The following is a 17,293-nucleotide window of genomic DNA, read 5'->3' as shown; positions in this document are numbered from 1 at the left end:
AGCCCTATAACACGCTCCGTCCCATTCCTGCAAAGTAAGATTCTGACCCAGGTCTCTCTCCCACCTTGCCCGACCAGCGTGGTAGGTGTGAGTGTATCTAAATAGGAGCATTTTATAGAGATCGGAGATAAGTTTCTTATCAGAAGGTCTTGTGATGAGCCAACGCTCATAGTGGGTGAGAAGCCGCAATGGTTGCGCCAGGTTGTCGGGCTGGAGGGCCCAGTGTCGGACCTGTACGTAGAGCAAACGCTCCGCTTCCGGGAGACCATGGACCCCTCTATGGAGCAGTTGGCCTAAGCAGCGGCAGCCCGCCTCTCTCTATGGTGCAAAGGCCCACAGACCAATGCCGGGTCCGAAATCTGGGTGATCTAAAAAAGAGGTCAGTGGGGGCGGGAATGTGGTGAGGGCGTGCCATGTATAGACCCGACTTCAAACCTTGACAGTGGAACTTGTTACATGAGAAGCATATAGGTTGGGCGATCGATGGTGCTTGGGCATGAAGGGGATCTTCAGTAAGGACATGCCAGCAACAGCCCGATCCTGAAAAAGCCAATGCCTCTCAGATTCTGGTCTATTCCATTCAACCAGATACCGCAGTTGGGTAGTGTTGTAATAGAGTGCTAAATCTGGAACTCCGAGGCCTCCCTCGTGTGGAGGAAGGAAGCTCACCAGCCTCTTCATTCTCGACTTACGCCCTTGCCAAATGAAAGAGGAAAGGTCAGACTGCGTTCTTTGCAACCAACCGATGGGAGGTGGGAGGGGTAGGGTCTGGAAAAGACAAAGAATCTTGGTGAGAATGGTCATTTTGATGGCTGCGATGTGCCCAGCCACGAGATTGGATATTGTTTCCATTTCAGCAACACAGCTCGAATGTGTGTCTGCAAGAGGGAATAATTGATTTGCTTCATACTTTGTAAAGTCGGGGCTAGCTGTATGCCAAGGTAAGGAATCGATTCATCAGACAATTGCAGAGGGTAGCCGGCCCGAAGGTCCGACAACACAGCCTGTGGTAAGAACAAACTGAGCACTACGGATTTTGTAGGATTGATTTTAAAGCTGGAGGACCTACCAAAGTTCTCCCCAATCTTGTTGTCGGGCCTACCGTAGCATGTGCACAAGTAACCGCCCACATTTGTCCCCCCACCACGTAGAAGTAGTGTCGCAGGTGCATCAATGCATATTCTGCCCTATCCCCGTCCAGAGCCCTGAGATGCACTCTGGCCGCCTTCAACTGTTTTCATGCCCACGGAGCACCCGTACGTTGTGCATCAATTCCAACTGCTGCACCCGAAGGGTCAATTCTACCCTTGTCCTCTGGCGCTCCTTGTTGTAAGCTGTGGATATAGCAATCACTTTGCCTCTGATGACCGCTTTGAGTGCGGTCCATCTGGTGGAAAGGACAGTGTCTGAGTTAAGGGTGAGTATTCTACTAGAGAAAGACGGCATTCAAATCAGGGGTAGTGCATGCCACAGGGAAGTCCCGAAAAAGCCAGGACTCTTACACAGCCACACGCATTCCTCACACAACAGCAGCCTAATAATTAAAAAGGAAGAGCATCCAATGAGCCCCGAACAGCCACATATTGAAAATAGGGGAAAAAAGTGGGAAGTACATACAAAAGAAAGAAACCCCAAACAAAAAACAAGAAAAATAAAAATGAAAAAAACACAATAAGCGCAACCAGAGCTAAAAAATTGTTCAAACTTCAAACATTGTCCGTCATCCAAGGATGAGCAGGAAAGGAGTCCATCAGGTGATTGTGTGGCCAAGATCAGCTCTTCCCTCCCCCCCACCCACCCATGATAATAAAGAAAGGATACGGCCATGTAACTAGGAGGTCTCAGTCAGTCAATGCTTTGGCCAGAGCCCCCAGCAATGCTTCCAAGGTCGCCTGCTGCTCCTTCTTAATCACAGCAGGGTCTGGACGGCAGGCCCTTCGACGTCGCCTCTGCTGCTTCCAATGAGGTTATGTTATGTTATGTTAGTATGGCTTGTATAGAGTGCAGCTGCCCCAGCAAAGGGGCGTCCCGGCGCTGTAGCTAAGGAGTGTGAAAACGCACAGAGATCAAAGATTATAAAAGCTATCAGAAGTATCTAAATTAGGCTGTAGAAAAAAAGGAAAGTTTTAACAGCTTTCCTGAAAGCAAGTAAGCAGTCCATACCACAGATCTGTTCCAGCAAGAGTTCCATAACCTCGCAGCCAGATAGCGAAAGGAACTACCTCCCACACGGCTGCGCTTAACCCGCGGGACAGCGACCAACTGCTGCCCTGCCGACCGCAGCCTGCGCATAGGAACATACAAAGTGAGCAAATTGCTCAACAGGCTGGGACTAGCAAATTTCACGATCTTGAAAGATAGGCACAATGCTTTGAATTGAATCCGTTTTTCCATGGGAAGCCAATGCAGCTTCCGAATGGGTGTCAGCAGCTGAACAAATTCGCGGCAGGCCTACCAAGGCTCGGGCAGCGGCATTTTGGACACGTTGCAACCGACATATCTCGGCCTTATTTGCCCCAAGTAAAAGAGAGCTGGCATAGTCAAGGCGAGAGAGGATGGTGGCCTGTATGACCAGCTGACGTGTAGTAGGATAAAATAAATTCAGGAGGGGTTTAAGTCCCCGCAGCAGGCCAAAACATGTACCCGCAATTTTCCATGCACGGTCTCGAAAACTAAGGGATGAGTCCATCCACACCCCAAGATTTTTGACCAACGTCTTCGATGTGGGGGCTGCACCCAGAATAGTAGGCCACCACTGCTGACTCCATAGAGTGGTATTATTCCCAACCAACAAAACCTCGGTGATGTTAGCATTAAGTCGTAAACAATTGGAGGCCATCCATCGAGCCACAGCCGCCATTCCATCTCTAAACCTAGAGGCATTAGGGGAGGATCCTTCGGCCAAAGTGACAACCAGCTACGCGTCGTCGGCATATGAGACCATCACAAGATTCCATTGCCTGGCGACCGCTGCCAGAGGTTGGACATAAAGATTAAACAAGGCCGGGCTTAGAGCTGAGCCCTGGGGTACCCCCTGATCAATAGAATGGACCTGAGAGAGAAACGGAGGTGCGGATACTCTGAATGATCTTTCGGTCAGAAAATATCTGAACCATTTCAGAGCAGACCCAACCACTCCAGCTTCCTCCAGCCGTTGTAACAAGATATCATGCGAGACCGTATCAAAGGCGGCACTAAGATCTAACAAAATAAGTGCCACACTTTGACCGGCATCAAGAATGTACCGCAGGTGCTCAGTAGTCGCCAAAAGAGCGGTCTCCATACTGTGTCCCGATCGAAACCCATTCTGGGAACTATCCAAGATATCATTGGAAATTTGAAATTGGGTAAGCACGTTGTTAACGTGTGCCTCTGCAACCTTAGCCACCCAATGGAGCAGGGAAATAGGCCTAAAGTTTTCCATTTTGGGTGGGTCCAATGTGGGTTTCTTGAGAATGGGGAACACCCAAGCCTGTTTCCAAAGTGCAGGTATAGTGGCAGTGGAAAAGGAGGTGTTAATAATGTGACAGAGTGGGGCCTGAAAAATAGAGAAAGATTCTCTGAACTGTAAAGGCCTCAAGGGGTCAGCAGGGGAGCCTGATTTGATTGCACCACTCAAACGAGTGAGTTCCTCCAGAGACAAATGAGGAATGGCTGACAGCGACTGCTGAGGTCCAAGGTCTGGGGGCACAGAAGTGGAATGAGAAGGGGCAGGAGGAAAATATAGGTAAATAGCAAAGACTTTTTCTACAAAGTAAGAAGCCAAATTATCACTTTGCTGTGTCGAAGATATGACAGATTCAGTGACCTTATTAGAACTAAGGTCTTTAAGAATCTTAAAGATACATTTAGCTGGATTAAGACTCAGCTTGATTTCGCTAGCATAATATGCAGCACGAGCTTTACAGATGGCTTTATGATACTGCTTGATAGTAGCAAGATAGCATAATTTTTTATTGGGATCATAGTCCCTTCTCCTCTTCCGTTCAGCTTTCTTACACGTTTTGCTTAAAGCAATCAAGGAGTCATTGTACCAAGGGCTAGTAGCTGAGGTTCGACCCGTAAACCATTTGGCAGGGATCAAAAAGTCAAAACAAAATGTCATCCAATCACAGAATGAACCATAGTCAGATTCTGAATCAGATAAAGGTCCCAACGGATTACAAGTGAGGAAGTCATGAAACTCCTCAAGCCTCAACTTACGCAAAGGGTGTCTAAAGACCGATTTTACAGTGTCGATGTTACAGGGCTCTACTAGGGGAACAGACATGACAACCAAAGCATGCTCTGTCCAGCCCATAGGTACAGGTGTATCTACCTTAAAAGATTGAATGTTAGAGAATATAGTGTCTAGTAAATGACCTGCAACGTGAGTAGCTAATAAGAAAGGGACCCCCTGCGTCTAGTAACGAGTTCCTAGGTCAGGGCACAATATTAATCAAAATAACAATACCTAGGCAACTTCAGGGTCCTGCTAAGATATCAGGTACAAAAGCAAAATGATCATGGGAACACAATTGTGGTGTATGGTGAAGCAGTGTACAGAACGAATAAGCTAATATAACAATTTCATATAAAGCAAATTTATGTAACAAATTTCACAAAAAATATTATATTTTGAAGTAAAAAGAACATATACATAATGCATCAATAAACAAATTAATACGTAAAATTTCAACACGTATGACACAATTAAAAGCAATGAGCACAAATAAGGTTATACATTTATAAAAAACAACAGCCAAGTGGATAAATGAGGAATCCCTACGCGCGTTTCGGTGCAACACACGCCTTCTTCAGGAGTCTACTTGTGATTTCTAAAATAAAAGGGGAAGAATAATATACATAAGCAAAAACAACACATCTGCACACTGCATGGATTTAGCAAATAGTGGATGAAAAGATCAGAGACTGGAATAAAGGGAGCTGGTTCATGCTGAAATAGAAAACAGTCCAAATCACCGCAACCAAAGGTGAAGGGATGCAAATACATTTGACGTGAACAGAGGAACATTATTTTAAATAAGTACAAGATCTGAGTGAAACAGTGAGTCAGGGCAAGGGGGGGTGGTGAGGTGACTCTGAATTCCAAAGATGATAGATTTCACATGATAGATAGTGCCCCACTCGTTGATGCTGGCCCGATACTAGAATGGCCCTTACCTAAAATTGCACAAAGGTGTGCGCAAGGTAAATAGTTGCAGATGTCGCATCAGTAACAACTTGACGGTTCTGCCACCCTTAATTGGGTTGAAATGATAAAGGTTTAGTGAAATGCACAGGATTTGTACCTGATATCTTAGCAGGACCCTGAAGTTGCCTAGAAACTGCAACGTGAGTAGCGCCAGTTACTAATTGGATCAGCTGAAAAGCCGCCAAATCTACAATAAAGCTATCAATTTCGCTGTCATGGATTGATTCAAGATGTAGATTAAGGTCTCCAAAAATACTGAAATTAGCCGGGCCCACGACAAGCGAACTAACAATTTCTAGAAAAGCGTTTTTAAACTTGGCGGTTGGACCGGGAGGGCGATATACCAAAGTCCAGAAAAAGTGGAATGGGGACTGACAGAGATGCTAAAATGGGCAGATTCGCAGCCTGCAATAAGTTCCTTAGTAAACACACAGGAATAGCAGGTTTTAAAGATAACTGCAATGCCTCTTCCTCTGGATTCCCTGTTGATAGTACAAATATCCAGTGGGTAAAGCTAAATTTGGCTCCACTACCATTTACTCACTAAGCCACGTTTCACACAGGAAGACCACATCAGGAACTTCCTCCGTGATAAAGATCATGAATTTCCAAATAATGCTTCGCCAGTGACCTCACATTAAGCTGCATAATTTTGGGTGGGTGCTCGAAGCAGAAGGTTATAGATACCGGGACAGGTATACTATAGCTGCACACTGGGCAACCATAAAGTTCTTCCCCCAAGTTGAGGGTTCCCTTACAGCAAGTAGACTCCTCATTAACGGCTAATAGTTCTTCCCTACCATAAGACAGCATACCACTCTGTTTCCAGCCAGGGGTTCTGGCAAGAGGCGACGTACAGGCGCGGACTGGCGCAGACGGGCTTGCCTTTGGCACCCCGCCGGCGCGCCCGCTGAGCATGTCCGCTGCGCTCCCGCCCCATGGTCCCCTAATAAAGGATAAACCAGCTAGACCTCCGACCAAGATGGCAGCTAGCTGAGGGAAACCAGAAGTGAGGGCTTCCACCGAGACACGTTCAAGCCGCCCTCCACAACAAACAGCCTAAGTGGCTGTGGTGGACTGGGGCGGTTTGAACAAAAACACAGAAAATGCAGGTGAAGGAAAAACGCTCCAGGCAAGCTAAAACAAAGTATTAAAATACAGAGCCAAGATGACACGGCTAAGCATACAATAAAATAAAGAAACAAAAATAACTTTTTTTAAAAGAAGATAACGGAAGAACCACAGCCTCACTTATAGGTCTTCCATCTCCGTAACCTTGAGCAGAACGGGTCCCGTTGTCCGCCTCCTCCGGAAGGGCGATCCCGAGTAGCTTGCCAGCGTCTTTGAAAGTGCAAAGCTGGAATAGTTTTCCATCGTGCAAAAACACAAGCCGGAATGGGTGTCCCCAGGAATAAGGTATATTGCGTTGTCTGGGGACGTCTGTGATGGGCCGGAAGGATCTGCGCTTCTGAAGCGTAATTGCTGCAAGGTCCTGATACAGGGAGGGTGTCTGATTGCGAAACGATATGTGTTGCATGGAGCACGCCTTGTGCAGGATCTCTTCCTTGGTGTGAAAGTCCTTAACGCAGACCACCCCCACCCCCATCCCCACCCCCACCCTGTGGGCGCGGTCTAGTTTCAAGAGTGTGCAGAGGATTACCCAGGATGTGATTAAACAACTCCTGTACATAAGCAAATATGTCCCTGGCTTCTTTGTTAGTGCTCACTCCTCGGATCCTGATGTTGTGGCGCCGAGATCGATTTCCCAGGTTCTCCAGATGCGACCGGACATCTACCTGTTGCTCATGAATCCAGAGGACCTCCTGCTGTAGGGCCGCCAGCTCAGTGTCCCGGGAGTCGCTTTTGTCTTCCCGGGTCGCCACCCTTTCTCCTATGTCGTCCACATCTTTGCGGACCTCTCTAAGTTCCGCGGTTAAGTCACGTTTAACAGTTTGGAGGTCCTCGCGCAGGGTGGCAAATAGATACTCCAAGAAGCCCCGAGTCACAGGAGCGACCGGTGAGTTCACCATCTGCAATGCTGAGGTAAAGTGGTCCGAGTCGCCAGACCCCCCACTTTGCGCCTTGGCGAACAGTTCTTTCAAGGCGTTTTTCTCCCTGGTGGTGGCCTTCCGGCTTGCGGCCCCAAGAGATGAAGCAAGGTCCAGGTATCGTCGAGGCCGGGCAGGCTGGTAGGACAGCGCAGCCCTACAATGAGTTGTCCCGGGGAAAAATTACAGGGATGATTTGCTGAGTCCAGGAATACCCGGGTGTGGGTATCAGTGGGCCTCACTAGGGGAGCCTGTGTCCAAATGACCGCAGTTGGGCATCAATGTAGTGCAGAAGCAGTGGGCGGGGAGGCTGCCCCGGAGAGGATGCTGGGCTCGAGATATGTGAGGAGGGAGGTTGTGTTAAGGCGGGCCCAGGACCACAAAGTTCGCTCCGGGCAAGACCGCACACCCCGCGAACACCCCAGTCGGGGGAGGACCGCCCCCAGGTGCACTAAGTCCAAAGAGATAGGCAGCAGGGACTGCAAGCCATAGGCTAGTACAGGGGTCAGCCCGGCAGGCCAGCACACCTGAGGGAATCACTAATGAAGGCCACAGGGCCGGAGGACGAAATGCCCCCCGATCGACCGCACCCAATGCTGCAGTATAGCCGTCATCTGGGCCAAGGATGTCATCGGCGCTAAGGGGCCGAGACACGCCGTCTGCGAGGTGGCGCCTTGTGCTGGAGCAATCCGCTCTAACCGTGCGTGGTAAATCGGGCCGCAGCGACCAGTATGGTAGCTGCAGCCACCAGTATGGTAGCTGCAGGCCCAACACGACAGGGATCTGTGTGAGACCCCCTGCGATGGACCCTGCAGGCCCGGTGGGATGGAGGGGTGCACTGGGCTCACCTCATGGGCTTCGATGGCCCAGAGACGTTGCAGCTTCTCCAGCCCTCTGCGGTGTTGCCTCGCCTCCGGTCATGCTCTCCAAGTGGTCCTAGCTATCAGGCTCCTCACCGTGCCCCCTCGCTGCTCACAGGCCGGAGCCCCGGGCGCAACACCTTCTCTTCTACGCTGCCAGCGAGGCCGCTTGGCCCCACTGCTCAAGACTAGGGCCTTAGCACCCCCTCGCCTCTTCTCGATCATCTCCGGCACCACTCGCGGGATTCGGGCATGCCTGGGATGGCAGTCACCGAGACCTCTGCGGGAAGCCAGGAGCACCCGGTAGGTCACCTGATGCCCTATAGCATCCTCGGCAGCTCGATAGCCGGTCCATGTTCTTTGAAGGCCAAAGGATGGTGCTAAAGATTGGCAGACGGAGGAGCGAAGACAAAACATGTTTTAGCTTGTCACCATCTTGGCCAAGCCATCAGAGAAGGTCTTAGATAAATAGGTGGATTGATTTGTGTAGCAATAGTCGGAGAACCTAGGAACCTATCTATCCTGGTGTGGAGTTGGTGGACGGGTGAATAAAAGGAATATTCCCTGTGTGTAGGGTGCAGTAGTCGCCAGATATCTTACAGTCCCCACCCATTCAGCCAAGTTGTTAAGAGGTCAGCTTGTTTGTGGGCGCCAGCGCCATGTAATGGGGGGATGCGATCTATCTAAGTCCACATCTAGGACAGTGTTACAATTTCCACCCAGGGGACAGTGTCCCACCAGTCAGGGCGGCGCTCAACCGATGGAAGAATTTGTCTTGGTCAAAGTTCGGGGCATAGATACTGCCCAGAACTACTGGTAGCCCGTCCAGGGTACCCTTCAACAATATGTACCTACCCTGATTGTCTGTGCGATGATCCAAGTCCCTGAAATGGACCTCATTGTGGATCCATATGGTCCGCCCCTCGTGCAAAGGCTGAGTAGTTAGTGGAGAAGACATGACCCATCCATTTGTTGCGAGTCTTTGAGGCCTCTGATTCTGTAAGGTGGGATTCCTGAAGGAAGACAATGTGTGCCTTCTGCCTATGGAGGTAGGCATGAACTAAGTGTCTTTTGTGTACAGCCGCAGCCTCGCACATTCTAGGTCAACAGGTTATATGATCCTAAGGTTGTGGTAGCGCTAGGCAGAGATAAATAGTGTAAACAGGGCTCCCTCTAACTCCGAGCCAATTAACTGTTGCAGACCAGGAGTACCCCTTTCCCTCAAAACCAAGAATACTCCGCGCAGCCTTTGAACTGTGCTGGGCCAAACAGGTAACTACAACATTTGTATATAGTACTGCAGTGCGTTCGCTGTGTGGGGGTCGTTGCCACCGACCATAGTAAGGTTGCTAGGCTGTAGAGCTTCGGTAGCTCAACGGAGCCCAGGGGGGTATACACATAACATGTCAATGAACATACATGATCACCTTATGTGCGGACAGTGGGACTTAACAGTGGCACCACCTGGCTATAACAGAAAGTTATTATCAAACTTTATAGACTCGAATGATCAATGCGTAAGAAAGGATAATATAGCATGTCAAGTCTTAGGATTTCAGTTAGACGTACATTTTAGCATGCAATATAGTAGAGCTGAAAAGGATACTGATATGCCTGGTAGTCCCGCTATAGTTTACAGTGCTCCTGCTGCTGCTTTCAGTCAAGGTGATGGGGTAGAAACCCTTCAATTATCCACCAAGTCATCCACAGTTTGAGGTGTCACTGAGGGGAACAGTGTAATGCTATGATCAGAGTCTGACTTGATGGTGCTGTCCTCCGAATCAGTCATGATCTTGGAGTTGTGTTCCCAGAAGAAGCCAGCCAGGACCAGCGCCTCTGCTCTGTCGGTCAACCACAAGTCTTGGTTCGGGCCAACTACCTGGGTGGCTTGCTTGCTCGTAGTGTGACAACGAGTGCTGTGTTTCTGTGAGTTTGTGGGGCTACGTCATGATAGGCCCAAAAGTCCATCTTGACTGGATTCCAGACCCATCACTTCCAGCCATTCGTCTGCATCATGTGGGCTTTTGAAGAAACAGGTTTTCCGGTCGTGAATGAATTTTACGCGAGCTGGGAATAAAAGTGCGTATTTGAGTTGAGCTGCACGTAGCTTTTTCTTTACTGCTTGAAAGGAGGATCTCTGACGCTGCACCATTATCGTATAATCAGGGTAAAGCGAGATCCTCTGGTTCTCAAATTGGATCTGCGTTTTTTCTCTCGCTTTTTGTAGGAGGACATCGCGGTCCCTGTATTGAGGATTCAAACAATCAATGGTCGTGGGGGCGCTCCGGCTTTTGGGGCCCCAATAGGAATCCTGTGTGCCCTCTCCACACAGAAATATGGGGATAGGCCATCTTGGGCCACGTGTTCTCGGAACCATGTTTATATAAAGTCTGCCGGCTTGGTGCCTTCACTTTGTTCCGGAAGTCCAATGACGTGTATATTATTTCACTGATTTCTACCCTCCGCATCTTCGATTCTGTCCTGGAGGCCGGTGACTTGTTGCTGCAGCTGTTTTATTTGTGTAGTGTGTTCTGCAAGTTGAGGTTCCATGCTGGATAGGGCTTTCTCCTGCTCGTGTACTGTGCCAGGCAAGTTTCCTGTGATACGCCCGGAGGAAGGCTAGACCAGACAAGAGGGTCCCAATTTGCTGCTCTCTCGCTTTGTGCGAGTCTCTGACTTCTTATAGAATCAAGTCGAGTTTGTCAGGGGGAGACTCTACTGACTCAGAGGAGGAGGCCCCAGGCAATGGGTGTCTGGTTGTGCATTCAGGCGCACTGGAGGAGCCTTCCCTGTGTGTGTTGCTGTCCAAGTTGTTTCCCTTAATCCGTCCCATGGTGGCTGCTAGCGACTGGTGAGTATAGTTAGTAAGTGTGGAGTGGTAGTGGCAGGGGGGGCGCTGCTTATCGCAATGCCGACCCACTGGTGCTGCCCTGAATGGTATGTGCCTCTGTGATGACAGAGTCTTACTGGTCGGTCTCAGTAGGTTCGGGGATGCAGCAGCTAGTATTCACTATCCTGCCTGCTCAGGCCTCGGTCACGTATTACAGCACAAAATGTACTTTATTATGAGTAGTATTGCCCTAATGCATACCGAGCAGCCTCTGGTTCCGAGGGAGTTGGGCCTGCCACGTGTCACTACCCCTGCAGCTCAGCCAACCGGAGGTGATCCTCAGTGGCATCTGCCTGTTGGCCCAGTATACTTGTATATGTCTATGTTGCAGGCCTGCAGAGTGTATGGCTGACTATTACTCTCCGTAGCCTACCGCCACCCCATTCTCCAGCGCTCCGTGTTCTCAAAGAAGGTTAGCTGTTAGGGACCATTGCGGTCACTAGATGAGATTGCGCTGCTTGGTAAGACTAGATGTAATGCAGTACACCATCTGTCGCCCCCAGGGGGCTGAAGACCTCCGCAATGATGTCCACAGTGACCAGCGGTATCAGTAGAGTACCATGTAGGCCGACACAGCAGGCGCAAAATGGCGGCAGTCAATCAAATGCGCTTCACCTCCCTTACAACAAACGAGAGCAGCATCTTAGGGGGGGCACTACCATTCCACACCCCTCAGAGTATATGCATCAGTATGGCGGAGGGGGAGAGAAATACACTCATGCGGGTCGGATATACAGCACTTTGCGCCCCCTCTCACCATCCGTCTGCAGCCCTCCTCATATTCAAGTCAATCCGCTCAGCCAATCGGGCCTCGCCGCTGCAGTCCTCAGCCCAGCAGGGGCTTCGGTGCTGATACGAACCGCCGTCCACGCCAAGCCGATCCAGTAACGCGCGGAGAGGCACAGAGCCCTAGGCCACCTGTATGCAGGCAAAAAGCACGGTGCGCAGCTCTCCCTCTCGCTGCCTGTCCGCAGCCCTCCTCCTGTTCCGGCCAAGCCGCCCTGCCGATCAGGAAAAACCGCAGCAATCCACAGTGCAGCAGGGTCCTCAGTGTTAACAGAATCCGCCGTCTGGGCAAAGCCTGCAGTGCTTCGTGGTGAGAGGCACAGTGCCCCAGTCCATTGGGTGCAGGCAAGAGCACGACCCCCCAGCTCCGGCGTACCCCGTGGGTAGGCCGCAGTCCCCTCGATCTCAGGTGGGTGCAGAGGGCGGCCGTACTGCCGGGGCTCCAGTGAGCAAAATCCACTGAATCACTTCAGTAGTCTGGTACAGCACTGTAGACGGTGTAAGGTGCCATTGATGCTGCAATCACTAGGATAATTCTACCTGGGGTCCGGAGCCTCACCAGATTGCTCCCGCCATTTTAGGCAGCTAACCACGCCCCCATCAGCCCCTTAATGTTAATTACAGATTCCTTTCTAATGCTCCCATCTTGACAACTTATCAGGATGGAGCCATTCTATTACTCTCCCTATATGGGTCAAAATTGTTTACTCTTGATAAAGTGTTGTTCTAGGAATGCTAGAGAGGTGGGATATAAAATTAATGTGTTCCCTCCTGGCTGATGACTGGAATGAGACTTTATTAGGTCTACTCCCATGTCACTTTTAACTAATTACATGTTGTGAAATAATTTGTCAGTAGAAAATTGAATTCAATTTCTGTATTGTGCTTTTTGTGAGCTAAATTAATCCATCCAGAGGCATTGTGGGGCCAGTCATTGTCCTATTACCCATATGAGACTCAGCAAATAGACCTTGTTATCACAGTCTGTACTGTAAGTTCCATCTTCTATATAACATCTTGAGAATGTACTATTAGTATTACAATGCTGCAAATGATGTGTTCATTCTGATATTTTCCGTTAATCCATTTTAGGGCCTGCACAGATACCTCGTGAGAACATAACTGTGAACAATAGAAATTCCACCAGTCTTCTGGAGGTCACCTGGATTTCACCACCTGGGAATGTGGACTTTTATATTATCACCCTTCAAGGCGCCCTCATCATATCCTCTCCCAGCGCCGCCATTCAGCCTGTGACCTTCACAAGCTTACTCCCTGGAAGAGAATACAGTATCACGATTACAACAGTCAGCGGCCCTTTCAATCAGACATCAGATCCAGTGACCCAGGCAACATGTAAGTCCAGCTGACTCTACTTACTGATTTATTATCTACAAATTCCAAGTGAAAACGATGTTGAACTAAACCACATTACTAGCACATTCAGAAAACTCAATATTAGTAGTACTAAAGGGAACATCAACCATGCACGCATGCCTTATTTGTAATTTCATTTAATTTTGTAAATACATTACTGGAAAGTCTTATGTTCATGAAACCTTGCTGAAGTTAATGTTTCTTCATATTAAGTGTTTACAATGGCAAGGAGGCAATATTCTACTTCACTTGATATACTGTATTAAATATCTGTCATTTCAATGAAGCATTTACTTCAGTAGAATTATTATTTAACTATTGTATAGCAGCTGATTTCCTGAGCCGATATTACGTACATTTTCTATTCATACCTCCTAGCATCAGCCCCACCTCTCACTGTCTGGTTTAGACCACCCATTACATAAGCGCTGATTGATGACTCCTGGTGGTAAACAATTCCTGCCAGAGGAAGCAACTGTCTTTCAATGTGGAACCGATTTGGACACGAAAGCCATCTCCTTATAACATTCAAAAGCACTGGTAGTGACACCCATAAGTGGACCACTATCTAGCTGGTGGAGATTTGAAACGTGTTTGTGAAGGGGTGGTTTTGGCAGCCTCTCAGAGATTGCATTTAGGGAGGTTCGGCCGACTTCAATCATCAGATTGTGCCACATTGGCGGACACACCAAAGGGCAGACATCCCCACAAAACCCCTACTGCCTGGCAGAAGTAGTTTAGCCTGATACAACATTTGTGTGTTGTATTTCTATTTTACATTTCACCATTTTTTAAGTAGAATTACTTCATTATTTAGACATTCGTGCCTTCTTTATTGAATGATTGGGGAGGGGGGTGACATAAAGGCCAGAGCTGTCGACGTTGGAAATGCGGAACCGGATTCGAGTCTCTTCACCGACTACATGTCCTATTATTCCGAGCAAATAACTTCATCTCCCCGTGCCTAGAAAAAAACATAACATTAATGCGCCCTTGTGTGATGTAACTGGTGCTCATGTAAAGGGATCCAATACGTTTGGGTCGAGCCCCTGCTATATAAAACTGCATTAAAAACAACATTGAATACATTTTGATTTACAGGCATAGGCCACATGCATTGTCTGAGATTAATCCTATCTGATATATTATTTTGCTTGTGGAAGAAGTGCATATTAAACAAATTATGCAAAGCTAGGCTATAAGGCATCAATGATTGCCAAGAAAACAAGTGCCTCTTTCAAATGAGGTCTGCGTGTAGATATGATTAGGAAAACATTCACATATAAACTCTGATACAGATGTTCTGATGAAATCTGAAACTTCACAAATAGTGCACTTTCCAACCTTGTGAACCTCATATCTTTAACCAAGTACACAATGATAGTAGGGATTGCATAAAAGCAAGGGGAAAGCTAAGCATCCATCTGGTGCAGTGCTGCACACTTTTCACTGAGGAATCACTGACCACTTCATATCTACTATACGTGATAATAGCAGGCCAATGAGAATAGCAGCTGTGATGAAAACATTCTCTTCTGGCGTGCCTGGGGAAGGGGTTTCCCTAGGATGGTGTCTATTTATGTGACAGGTACCAATGTTCACTTGTATCTACCAAAGGGAAAACCTCAGGTTCCTACAGGTCTCTGGCACATGTGTAACAGGCCAACAGGAATCCTCCAGAATTAGCCTAGGCTTGCGTAGCACAAGAATGAAATAGCTTTCATCACCATCAGAGGTGGCTGAGGCTAGAGCCACCCACTTACTTCCTGTCAACACTTCATATCACAATTTAAATCAGATGTGTACGAAGGGATCCCGGTAGGCCACAGAAAAAAACATATGGTTGGACTGATGAACAGCTTCAGAACTGAAGGACATGTTGGGACATGTGCACCCCCTTGTCCCTGCCCACACTCCCTAATACTTGTTGTCTACAAAGTTTATTGTGTAGATTACTTAAAACCATGACAATAGAAAACATTTAAAATAAAAAATAAAAAAAGATATTTTACAGAAGCAAAAATAAAATGCTAGTTGCATGTCAAAACCGTATAATATGAATGGCTTTTGTGCCCAAGGAAGGAAGGCACTTGGTATACATGCTTTCTCTCTACCATCTTCCCTTTCACATATCTATTATGAAGGTAATGGTAAAAGTAAATTAAAAAACCTTCCGTAAAATGAATAAAAAAGTTTCAACTAAGAGAAGACTCAATTATGGCATAAGCTAACTCCTTTTTAGGAAATCCTGCGCTGCTTTAAAAATGTTACCTATTCTTGCCAGTTTGAGGGGGACCATTCTACTAAAAATCCAGTTCATTGCTTGGTTGCCTGTTCTTATGCCGTGAATTAAAAAGAGTGGCTTCAGTAAGATTTGACGGCAGTCAAGCAAGATCGGACAGCTGCACTCCCTAATATTCTACTCACCATCAGAGGGGTCCCTTGGCACCCTGATGGAATACACAAAATGGTTGAACATTTGAATCTGCTTTCAGCCTGACTGTATTCATAGCTCTAACACTCCCTTAAATCACAAGACCATTGCCTAGACACTCTTCCTTTCACACTGTATGACTTACAAATCGGTCTTTGGTCTACTTTCGAACATTCGGTAGTTTGCAGCGAGAGTTGAATGAAGTTTAGGCTATATTTTACTTTAGTGTTTCAGTGGTTGCGGAATCACATGGTCCTTTTTGCAAACAACTTTTTTAGCATGCCTTTTTGCTGATGTGGCAAGGGGAACACACAATCAATCAATCAATCAGGGTTTTATAGAGCTCACTAACCCCTCATGATGGTCTCAAAGGGCTGAAATTACACAGTTTGGTAGTAAAGAAGGGCAGCAGTGCTCACATTGACGTTTGCTTTACCATTTTGTACCACAGGTAAGGAAAAGCTCTTGCCTAATGATTTGAAATGTGTGACTATATCTAATTAACATAAATACATTTTTGCATATAAAAAAACATGTTCATGTCTAACCATTTTCCGAATGCATGCAAATGAATAAATAATGATCCCACATTCGTTGACCATAAAAAGCAGAAGAGGCAGAGAATTAGTACAACATTTTGAATCATCGAGGTCTTCCTAAAGCTGATTATATTCTCACATGAGATGAGCAGAGGGACAGGAATCATCTCTGTTTTACACCATTTCTCTCTGGAGTTTTCTGCAGGCAGGACACGCCGTGGGTCGAATGCTTTAGTGGTTTTAATGTTAAAATACAGGGTGCTTATTAAGCCCAGGAGTAAAAGGTGAACAGCTTTTTTTAAACTTAACTAGCTGGTGCCAATATTTTGTATGGCTTGCGAATTCTATCGCACAAGGAGCAATGATACCAACATCATGGAAGGGTGCGGAGATTATACCAGTTTTTAAAAAAGGGGATAAGGCTTTACCAAGTAATTATAGGCCCATCAGCCTTATCGATTCAGCACAAAAACTGATGGGCAGAATGATACAAAATAAAATACAAGCCTGGATAGATGATAAGGATATCCTTTCCCCGTACCAAGCTGGCTTCCGACCCCTAACTAGCTCCATCGACCAGGTATTCCATTTTTTAACTCTTTACTGGAAAAATGTGACTTTGACAAATGGCCCATTATATGCTGTTTTTGTTGACTTGAAGTCAGCATTTGATTTAGTACCCCGACAAAAACTATGTATTGTTTTGAGCGACCTTGGAATTAGCCCCGAGCTATTGACTTTGCTTGTGCGTATGCACGAAAATAACTACGCAAGGATTAGGTGGGGTGCACAGGGGGACGTCACAGATTCTTTCCCCGTGGAGCGTGGGGTAAGACAGGGATGCGTCCTGGCCCCGCCTTATTCTCCCTTTACATTAACGGCGTAGTAGACTTTCTAAAGAAATCTCCAACAGATGCCCCAACGCTAGATGGGGAGCGGGTCCCAGTATTAATGTTTGCTGATGACACTCTACTGGTCTCACGGACCCCTAGCGGATTACAAAAGACAATTGATGCATTTGGAGATTTCTGTCGGATTCGGGGTTTGGAGCTAAATACTACAAAGACCCAGTTTATGAATTTGAATCCTGCTAAGCAATTCCAGGGAAAAATACATTTTAATGGGTCCTTTCTGGAAGAAGTGAACGCTTTCACTTACCTTGGTA

General features: G+C 47.3%; 1 protein-coding gene across 1 annotated transcript in view; it reads left to right on the top strand.

Annotated features, from left to right (window-relative positions):
- LOC147733302 (receptor-type tyrosine-protein phosphatase eta-like) overlaps positions 1 to 17,293 on the top strand; it is a 526,406-nt gene that overhangs the window by 139,107 nt on the left and 370,006 nt on the right. Inside the window, exon 12 of the mRNA XM_086956289.1 lies at positions 12,871 to 13,134. Coding sequence (XP_086812415.1) covers positions 12,871 to 13,134 — 264 coding nt within the window. The remainder of the gene's footprint in view (positions 1 to 12,870; positions 13,135 to 17,293) is intronic.

The sequence above is a fragment of the Lissotriton vulgaris genome, chromosome 2_1 (assembly GCF_964263255.1).
Source record: "Lissotriton vulgaris chromosome 2_1, aLisVul1.2, whole genome shotgun sequence".
Lineage (NCBI taxonomy): Eukaryota > Metazoa > Chordata > Amphibia > Caudata > Salamandridae > Lissotriton > Lissotriton vulgaris.
Note: the sequence above shows the minus strand (reverse complement) of the source record. Positions and strands in the feature narration are given on the sequence as shown.